Source organism: Vespula vulgaris, chromosome 4, assembly GCF_905475345.1.
Source record: "Vespula vulgaris chromosome 4, iyVesVulg1.1, whole genome shotgun sequence".
Lineage (NCBI taxonomy): Eukaryota > Metazoa > Arthropoda > Insecta > Hymenoptera > Vespidae > Vespula > Vespula vulgaris.
The window spans coordinates 1,688,981-1,700,000 of record NC_066589.1 but is presented as its reverse complement, the minus strand read 5'-3'; the positions used below and the strand labels follow the sequence as shown (position 1 = coordinate 1,700,000).

The 11,020-nt window shown below is 32.9% G+C and overlaps 3 protein-coding genes across 9 annotated transcripts in view; 2 read left to right on the top strand and 1 right to left on the bottom strand.

The window, feature by feature from the left end:
* LOC127063197 (CCAAT/enhancer-binding protein-like) overlaps positions 1–1,160 on the bottom strand; it is a 4,591-nt gene extending 3,431 nt beyond the window's left edge. The window contains exon 1 of the mRNA XM_050992621.1: positions 1–1,160. This exon is cut by the window's left edge and continues 3,431 nt beyond it. Coding sequence (XP_050848578.1) covers positions 1–155 — 155 coding nt within the window. The 5' untranslated portion in view covers positions 156–1,160.
* Positions 1–11,020, top strand: part of LOC127063192 (uncharacterized) — a 164,617-nt gene that overhangs the window by 98,636 nt on the left and 54,961 nt on the right. The window lies entirely within an intron of this gene.
* Positions 2,790–6,613, top strand: LOC127063200 (longitudinals lacking protein-like). 3 transcript variants are annotated; one of them, XM_050992626.1, is made up of 4 exons: positions 2,790–3,042; positions 3,563–3,785; positions 3,857–4,063; positions 4,259–6,613. In XM_050992626.1, exons 2-3 carry the CDS (start codon positions 3,597–3,599, stop codon positions 4,049–4,051), a joined length of 384 nt encoding a protein of 127 aa, XP_050848583.1. In that variant the 5' UTR covers positions 2,790–3,042; positions 3,563–3,596; the 3' UTR covers positions 4,052–4,063; positions 4,259–6,613. The 3 variants fall into 3 exon arrangements, with proteins under 3 accessions (XP_050848583.1, XP_050848585.1, XP_050848584.1); XM_050992628.1 differs by lacking the exon at positions 2,790–3,042 and adding an exon at positions 3,091–3,364; XM_050992627.1 differs by lacking the exon at positions 2,790–3,042 and adding an exon at positions 3,091–3,434.

The following is an 11,020-nucleotide window of genomic DNA, read 5'->3' as shown; positions in this document are numbered from 1 at the left end:
TTGTTGTTGTTCTGATGATTGTTATTGTTGTTGTTATTGTTATTCGCAGTGTTGTTATTATTGTTGTTGTTCAGCACCTGTGACTTCTTCGGATCGGCCGCCCCTTGCACCTGGGCCTGATGGGCCCCCGAATCGTACATGACCGGTGATTCCATCGTTCACTCGCACATCACAGATATTATAGAACGGTGTGAGAGATAAACTCGGCGCTCTTGAGAAGCGCGGTTATTACAGTATATCACGTTATCACCGATGAGAAAGACTTAGACGGAGCAATAGAGAGTGAAATAGCGAGAGAGCGATAAAGAGAGAGAGAGGGAGAGAGAGAAGAGCGATAAGCAGAGAGAAGTACGCCAATGTCGCCGCGTTGGCGCGCGGCTTCTTCTCTCTCAACGCGAAGAGGACACGCGATTCTTCTTCTTCCTTCTCTTCCACCTACTCCTCCTTCTCTTTACTTTACTCCTCTCGATTTGAAACGGCGGGCTTTTCGCTCGCGCCAACGCGTCGATAGAATTTTTTCTCTATCGAACGTTCCGCTTTGATATTTTGATTCTTCTTTTCTTTCCTCTTCTAATACTACTACTATCAACTACCGATACTACCACTCGAGTAACTATTACTATTACTACTGATAATTATATTACTACCGTTATATATGTATGTATGTGTGTCTCTACGTATATATAGAACTCGCGATAAAATAGAAATACGTGTATAGAACAAAGCTTGGGAAAACGAGAAAGCAATCCCACCCGCACGATAGTTGGCGCGCGACTGAACGGTTTGGCGGCATGTCGCAAGCTTTCAATGTGGCGCGCGGCGTGGTCCCGCGCATGCGTAATACGCATCCACTTCACTCCCACTTTTTAATGCGAGCCGAAAGTGCGCCGCCGTCGGGCGCCTCTCTCTCTCTCCACCCCCTCTGTCTCTCTCTCTCTCTCTTCTACTATATCTCTCCTCTCACCCGCCAAAGAACTCCTTTCCTCTCCTGACTACTATTACTACTACTACTACTACTACTACTACTACTGCTGCTGCTGCTACTGCTACTGCTATTAGTACTACTACTAGTATGTTTCTATTAACATTACCAAACGCTACTACTACAAACACTTAGTCCATCTATCCGTCCGTCCGTCCGTCCGTCCGTCCGTCCATCCGTCTATCCGTCCGTTCCTCTATTCGTTCGTTCTTTTTCTACTTTGTCTCTTTCGTACGTAAGACGAGTCTCGTTCTATCTATTTATCCGTCCATGTATCTATCTATCTTCTTCTCTCTCTCTTTCTTTCGTTACCTACGAAACGCGTGCCGAGACATGCGGAAAACTTTTCCGACAACTCAGCTTTTCCCGATCATCTATTTATAAAATAAAGCGGTCGAATTTTGATCAGATTGTATTGGATCGTATCGTCCCTTGCCGTACGATTTTTTTCCAACTTACTCGATCGTCGGATCGATTGTTAGATCGATATATCGAAAATTCTCTTTTTCTGACTCTATTTATATAAAGGCGTACGTCCATTACTTAGGCGCTGGCCTTCGAGTGGGTAAATTTTCATTCCCCGGCCAAGAATTTCCTTTTTCCTCGACGTTACGCGTATAGTAAACCAAGTTAATTGTAAGCGTCCTCGTTAGATGTCTACGTATCTTTTATTTTTTTCCTCCCTTTCTTCTTAGTATCTTCTAGTTTTCCCGCCATTTCGGCTTCGATAGGAATGCTTGTTCTATATTTATTCTGTCATTGTTTTAAATTCCACTTGTTTTTATCATTTTATCGACTTATGTAAAAAACGTGTTTGTTCGTTCCAACTATTTTTCTGTTTGTTTACTGAAATATATACATCGCAGGGTGACGACATACAACTATCGTCGTTGAGAGGTGGAGGGTGTTAGACCGGAAACGATTTCTTCTAGCGAGTTGTAACTATAAAATCTTTTTCTCGATACGTCGGATAACGCTTCGATCGAAGTATGTCGATCGATTGCTTACGCGAGATCGTGCAATCGATCAACTTCCCTCGAGCGAACATCGAATTCGCGAACCTCTGCAAATTTCGCATCATTTAGTCAGAATTAATTAGGAAAGGTATTATTCATTTCGATTATATATCTTCCTTTCATTTTTTGTTCTCATAGTCGTTCATTAACGTGACAAATTTCGAGCGAGATTCTATCGTATATATTCATTCTAAATTTGATATTTCTAATTTGATTCATCTAAGTTGAATAATAATCGGTTATCAGGAGACTCGTGGAATAGAGTTCATTTAACATTTTTATATTTACGATCGAATTTATCTGTAATCGTTAAAATATTATTACAAATGCTTTTTCCGCCTTTTTAGGAAATATTAATCCGATCTAATTCTTTCCAAGCGTGAGAAATTACATTTTTATACAGACGCTATGTAATAAACGTCAGTTGTTTTGCGACGATTAATTTTTTCCTTTGGAAATATTATTAACGTTAAATACACAGGATACATTTTATTTATACGTTATAGCAGCATTATTTACAAGAATTTTTTAAAGTCAGAAATCTTATTAAACAAATTTGTTATGCGAATATTATTTATACGTATTCGAATAAATATCTTTAAATCACTTGTAATAAATATATATATATATATATATATATATATATATATATATATATATATATATACTTTGTGAAGATTCGTTTTTCCTTCATTATTGTCAAATTCATTTCTTCAATTTTTATATATATATATTCTTGTAGAAATCTTGTCGGAAATTTCCCTGTTCGAATTTCGATATTAATCGAAAAGTGAGAAATGAAATGGCGCGCATAGCACCATCTCACGGTTGTTAAAGAGATAACTTCTATCGGAACGGAACTTTCAGCCGAATTAACACGAAGAGTACCGAGTTTAACCGAATATTCTCGCCGTGATATTAGCCACAACAAAAATTTGGTAGCGTTCGCATAAAAACTTTTCGGCAATATACGCGTATATTTTTCTCATCCTTTGTACGGTTTTGTCACCCTCATCGAGGTCTCCAGTGGCCAGTACATTCGAGGCGAGTATAAAATTTTTGTAAGGTTATTTTTCTCACGCGTTTAATTCCGATGGGCCGTTTTTTGGGGCCAGAGCGCATTTGACGGAACGGACCGACGGACGCACGCGTATTGTTGTGATGAAAGGGAATTTCATGATCCATCGTCATCCGTTCAATTTTTCGATACGATAGCTCTCGAAAACTAGAGGAACGAATACTCGATGTCGTCGATCTCCGTAGTTTCGCGTCTTTGCTTGAGAATTACTCGTTTTCGCGGGACTTTCTGAGACTAACCTAAAAATGTTGCTACGTGTAAATCCATGCGAGTAGTTTTCACAATTACGTACGTGTCAGTGTATTCTACTAATGACCTTATTTTACATGGTACATTTGAGACGCCTTTCAGTTTTGCTGTAAGATTTTGAACTTCCGTTGTTCTCTTAACATTTTTATTATTGATGTTTAGAATTTTTTCGGATAATTTGAAAAGTGAATGAGGCATATTGTGCTTTTCAATGTGAAAATTTAAATTTTTTTACAGGTTTAAGTGTTTATAGTAAATTTGGATATCAACAATGGCTGGAGAACAACAACAATTTTTTCTTAAATGGAATGATTTCCAATCCAATATGGTGTCGTCATTCAAACATTTGAGAGACGAAAAAAGCTTTACAGATGTAACGTTAGCTTGCGATGGGCAAACTTGTAAAGCTCATAAAATGGTGTTATCGGCTTGTAGTCCCTATTTTAAATCCTTGTTAGAGGTATGGTTTAATGGGTGAAGAATAAGGTATATTATATGCGCCCTCGTTTTACTTTCTTTGATGTGTTGTAGGAGAATCCGTCCAAACATCCAATTATAATTTTAAAAGATGTCGCTTATAGTCATCTCCAAGCGATTCTGGAATTTATGTATGCAGGTGAAGTAAATGTTTCACAGGATCAACTACCAGCCTTTCTTAAGACTGCAGATCGACTCAAAGTTAAAGGATTAGCCGAAGCGCCAGGTGCCATTAAAAGGGAAGGTTAAAAAAAAGTTGTGGTAAGGATATGTTGGTTTTAAATGAAATTTTTTAGATCCATTTTTTATCCATTGGGGATGGGATTGGTTTATATACTTTGAAGTTGATTTTATAGTAATCTAGATGTATTCTATCCTATTTTAATTTAGACATGATAAATGCGATGTTTAAATATATTATGTGTAGATTGGAACAAATGGAATTCTTATTTTCAGGTCTTTGGAAAGCGTGCAGACTGAAAAAAAAAAACTGTAATAATGTAAAGTGATTGCGCAAACACATACCGTACACATATACAGACACAATACAGTGCACAACTCAGTGTCCTCTGGTTCACGACTAGAATCAACGCATTGCAACAATGTAAATTATAAATTTTTCTTATCTTCGGTTAATGTTATCGTTATATCGGACTTAGATGTATTAGTATATGCAAAATGTTGATACTCGTCTTGAACCCAATGTGCCACAGTGTTGCGACAACATTGATTATTTTTTTAAAATAGAGTGCTGCAAAAAGCGGATAAATATGGGTCGCGATAGTCTATGATGCATGCTGACCGGGGCAGTTTTGTAGATCATATGGAAATGTTAAAGGAATCTTTTACGACTGGTTGTTTTTTAAATTTGATTTATTAACAGAACATTATTTCTTATTGGTTTACAGATCTATTCACGAGGTACAGAAATCTTGTTTGATGTACAGTTTGTTGTTTAAGATTTATTAACACTTAGCATTGTATAATAGCATAGAAGGATCTATGGTTGTAAGGATAAAAGACAAACTCGAACGATAAATGATATTGTCTTCTATCGTGGATAGATTTGCAAAAATCCCCGGCCATCCATTTAAAGAATGTTAAATCAAGTTTACTGGAAGTTGTAACGTGCGTGTCGCACATTCCTTTTTTATTATTTGTGTGAATTGATAGATCGCGTTGTTCCTTTACACTTGACAGACAGTAATAACAAAGATTATTTGTAACAATTTCAAACTACCCGGTACCAGTTACCTCTTCTAGTGATCATGATTTTTTTACTTAACCAAATACTGCCAGTATTTGTACCGGCGTATTCACAATATTACCGATAGACCAAATTTATTTATGATAATATATTAAGGGTTGATTCTCTCAAAACAAGAGAAGGTTATTGTAATATAAGTGAAAACAAATTTTTGTAAAGTCGGAGCGCACAGTTCCTTTCTCCAACAGAAATTCAGGATAATTAGTGAATATAAGAAGGAAGTCAGGAAACATTATCGAGTCAAGGACATGAATATCGATACGATAAGTCGACAATCTTGACTTTATTTTTTATCAATATGCTGTCGTTAAACGTTTTTAAAAAGACTTCATGATCTCAAAAGTTTGATCCGTTTTACATGGATTATCGATTCTGAACGAAACGGATCTCGCTCCTTTCTTCGTGGTATTCCAATGAGACTTTTGTAAAAGACAGTTCGATCGTATACTACTATGAAGAGTGATTGGGTTTTGTTAGAAACATGAGTGAACTTTTTATACTTTGCAATCTGTTTTATTTTTTTCGGATACATCAAGCAGACCTACGTATTATCTCGCGCATTTTATTATCTTTTTTTGCTTTTAGAGGAAACAAGTCCAAAGCTCATAATTCCTGACTTTACTTTTATCATTTCTTATATATTATTAAACTGGCTAATTGCAAAAATAACACACGCGATTCTCATGCAAGCGCGCTAATATAGTGCCTGATACGGTTCATACATTCGACACATTCGCAATTTGGTTTCAAACCATAATGCATAAGTATAAGTATTTTTACAACGCCGATTACTAATTAGAATTAAAAATACGTTCGTACCGTGAAAAGTTGTATGTAATACTTCCTGATACACAAAGTAATGAGATTGCAGTGCTTTTTTCTTGTACGTATATGCCGTTCCGGACGATTTTGCGAAAATATCAGATTAACGTGGTCCATTTGCAAAACAATTTCGTATTTATTTTTATTCCTTTTTTTTTTCTTTTTTCATTTCTCTTGTTTCTTTTTTCTTTTATCAGGAACGAAACAAAAAAAAACATCTGGCTTAACGTATACGTATATACTGTTTTACGGTTTTACCGAGAATTTTTCAAGGATTCGAAATAGAAATAAATTGCAATAATGAATTTGTAAGTGCAATTTTTAAATTCTTATATTCTCCTTATTTTTTCTTTTTTTTTTCCTTTTTTTCTTGTTTTCTTTTTTCTATCTTATATAAGTTTTCCGTTTAATCGCATTGTCGTTCGACAGCGAGATACCTGTCGAAAGAACACTTGTATCGTAGAAAATAACGTACGTTTATACTAAGATGGTTGGATTTAGTTCCTACTTAAAGACATATTCATCAGGCATCTCTGGTGGTCTTCAAATTCAACGATCGTTGTACCGTACAGATTCGCTATCCTCTATGTGTAACAAATGCAAAACAAAAAACGAAAAAAGAAAGAGAAAAAAAAACGAAAAAAGCGGAAAGAAAAAATGAGAAAGAAGAAGGAAAAGTAAGTTTTTAGTGCGTGTTTCGCATGGAGAAGAGAAAAAGCGAAGACGAGCGATCCGACGATTATCATAGCTCGTTGTAAATTCTTCTTGATCGTTCTCGTTTAGCAGACTTTCAATATGTGTATGCCGCAAAAGTTTTTTTTTGCATTCGATGTATTTTCACTTTTAAAAGAAGAAAGGAAAGATTCCTTTTAAAATATGATCGTAGACAAACAAAAATGCGAACGATCGATCAATGCCAATTTCCGACGAATCTCCCGTTATTTCCTTCTTATATATATATATATATATATATATATATATATATATATATATATATATACACATATATATATATATCGATCTTCTGACGAAACTCCAATCCTCCCTTTTACATGATTCTAATTAATGTTACTACTTTTTTTTTTTGCTATTCATATGACTCGATGATGAATTATGATTATGATACGATAATGTTGAGATATAAAAATAAATTGTGTAAATATACTAAATTTTTTTTTTTTCGAAAGAGCGATTAATTCCACCCTTAGTCAGAAACGAGAACGTAAAATGCATTTGCGCTCCGTAAAAAATATTTCAAACCAGTCACTTCGATTAACTTTTTTTTTTTTGTACATTGTGGTACGTATAAAATATTTAAAAAAAAGGAAAGGAAAGAGAAACACAACAATATCCGTTTGTACGCATGTAAGTTATTATTGTGAGGACACGTATGTGTATATACATATACATAATTAGTCGCTGTAAGCAATTATAAATGTAGAAACATTAATGTGTAACTTAACAATAATTGTACAGACAATAATCACGATCCAAGTGCTGAGAATAGATTATAACAAGATAGATTCTGTACTTTCATATACGCGTCGTTGCTTTGTTTTTACATTTATCGTAATTTTATTTACGATATTTTATATATGTTTTGTGTGTATGGCAAGTTATTTAAATCTGTAGTATATCCAACGCAAATTAAAGAATTTAATCTAAAATTATTTATTTAGGTGGATCTGAAAAGATAACGATAATATAAATTAATCAGAGTCCAAGAAAGGAGAAAACAATAAAAAATAGAAACATACTTGAAATGTATGTGCGTGTATAGACTTACGAGAATTTATAAAATGGAAAACTGAATATTTTGGAGAAACTGATTGAGAATTTGAATCATTATCGTCCTGGATATTATCAGACTTATGCATATATTCTTCGTAAAAAAAGATTCTATTTTTAAAATAAGATAAATTGTTTAGTTTTAAAAGTCATAAGAAAATCTACTTCGTGAACTTTAGGTTCTTTCGATTCATACATGTTCCATTCTGTTGGTTGATTTTTTGTTAATTGGGAATCGTTAAAATTAGATAAAGATATTCTTGATAAATCAGTTACTTTTCCTGATGATTTAGTAAACCTAGATATTGGTATAGATATAGGTTCTATGACAATGGACACCGATGGTACTTGATAAATTATCGATGCTATTGATTGAATATTATCTGCTTGAGGCCATTGTGTCCATAGTGAAGGAAAAAATGAGATATTGTTCCAATTAATATTGGATATTTTCTATCGATTTTCTTATAACTGTTAAGTATAATACAAAGATAATCAATCGTTGTAAGAACATATAGGATTTTATTTGTAGTAAAGTGTTGGTGGTGGACGTGTAAATTAATTAAACGTTAGATGGTAATTAAATAGATGTATGTGTATACATATATACATATACATATACACACACATATATATGTGTGTGTAAGATAATTTTTATTGATATTAGTAGAAAAATAATATAATGATTCTTGATAATATTAGTGATATAATAATATTAGTTACGTATTCAACAGCTTTCATACTATTTAGGGATTACTCTGTTCGTTTTATTTTTAAGAAACAATTCCAACATATGTTCGCCTTACTCGGAATACTTTTTTTTAAAACCATACATTTTCACGTTTGCAATTATGTACTTTATTACATATTTATTATATACTTTCTTTGTTCCTTCCGGCTTTTCTGTTAGTTCCAATCATATTTTTTTTATCGATGTTAATATCGATGTCAAATACACTTGCAACTTTATATTTACTCTAGTGTTCATTATCTCACACGAAGTATGCACATTTATGCATCCATGGAATTTTCCTGTACATGTATTTTTATACGTTTTATCATTTTCTCTCTCTCTCTCTCTCTCCTTTTTTCATGTACCTATATAAGTATCAGTAAAAACAAGCACATAAGAAAAAAAAAAAAATAGTTTATGAATCCAATACCAGACATAATGCGTTTCATAAAAGATCATTAATTAAATTGCGCCTTATGGTTTATTCGATTTTTATTTAAATAAAGATCCAATATCGTTGTAAAGTCGTTTATATCTAATTAGTACAATTTTATCAGTATAGTTTTAATTACATCATTGGTTATTACGATCAAATTTTATTCTAATTTATTATTACTTAGTTGAAATATTTCACGTCTATATCGAAGGCTGCGTTTGACCGATCTTCTTCGAGACAATGACAATTTTATTTCTAGTGATCCTACATTCTAGCAAACCTACCAGAAATTTCACTTATTAGTCAATTTTAAAGCAAGCAGTAGCCGTGTGATCTTCCTCGTTGCAATTAAAATATCGCAATACTGTTACATCTGCCTTACCGATTAGTGAATGATCGATTATAATAGAATCTGTCTTCTCTTTCTTTACCAAATTATAAATTTCGAGTTGTTTTTTAAGCTCGTTAAGATTGCCAACTTTGTATAATACTAATTTCCCAATTTCCAACTTGAATCGTTCGTGATACCATTAACGTGTGTTCGATCAAAGCCTTATCTTCGATCTCCCATAATCAATAAACCATAATCAAATAATAGTCCTTCATCGTTTCGTAACTTCTTAATCTATTTTTTATGTAATTCTTTTTGCAAATCCGTATTGTTCGATTTAGTCGAAACATTATTTTCAATAATAAATATTTCAATTTTTCTCAGGAAGATATGTCGTGTTTTTTTTTAAATAAATCAATCGACGGCCAATCCTGTTAATTTGTTTTTCGCGAATAAAAGCTTTCGTGTGTTCGACCAATTAAATAATTTTGCCTTAAGCTCGAACTTTTCAACAGGACAATTGTCACAGTCATCGAATAATAGGATTATCTCTTCTAATAAGAGGAATTTTACTGTGGATTCTGACTTTTTCTGATATTTTTCTTTTGCATCTTCGTTCTCGCTTTTATTCTGGTCATCATTCTTTTTCTCTCTTTCTCTCTCTTCTTTCGAAACACTTTGTAAACTCATTGCGTTAAAAATTTGCAGATCATCAATATCTGACAAATTTGTCGTAATACGTATTTTCTGAATTTTTGCGTGATCTGAACGTAATAGTTTGTATATCCTTAAAACAAATCGATTAATTAAATTTAATTAAATTTTCGATCGTCTATTTAATTTTTTAATTTATTAAATTTATTTGAATCTTTGATGAATGAAAAATCGGAAAATTATCGAAATCTTCATTGAAGAGATCATGAAATAAACGAATTACATTTGTATGCAGTTTCGTAATACCGTTGCTTATAATTTGGGCATTCGAGCTAAATTTTCTTAATTAATTCAAAGCCGATGTCTATATGTATATCATTAAATCTTTTAGAGATCAGGCACGCGTAATGATTTCTCGAATATTCGATGAATACGATGTCCTAGCCTTGATACACGTTCGATAAATCAATATTCAAATATGTCCTTCAAATCTTATTCTACTGTCGGTATCCTTTAATGAATCCTTTACCGATACCACTTTTGAAGCTAACGTGATCGGCGTATAAATTAATTAAATTGCGATTATAGATGTAGTTATAGATGCATGTATGTATGCATATATATACATATATATTTATAAGCGTTAGAATAAAAATTTTAGTTTCAGAATCTAATGCTTACTATAACGCTCTTCGCCAAAGGCTACTAGTTGAATATGCATATCTCGATTTCCGCACGTTTTTTTTTAATAATTATTCGTAAATGTTATCATTCATCAAAGAAATATTTTTATAATACACCGTTTGATCATCTATTGTATATAATTATCTTTAGTATGTTGCATGTTCATATGATCAATGGTCCACGTTTAATCCATTGTTTCTCTATTTAATTTAGTTAATTTGTTTTTATTTTAATGCATCCTATGAGACGTGTTAAAAAATGAAAAAAAGAAATGAAAATTGTTTTAGACTTATGTGACTCATTGATACGAACATTTACAAGTAGACCATATTTTAATTCAATAATACCACAATGTTGCAAATTAGATGATGGCAGTGATGGGATATGAAGTTTCAGTTTTGTTCGATGATGCGTCCTAATTGCTACTTCGACTTGGTCTTTTTGTATCATGATTGTTTTCTTTTGTCGTGAGGCCTTTCGCGTGAAGGATAATTTTCTACGAA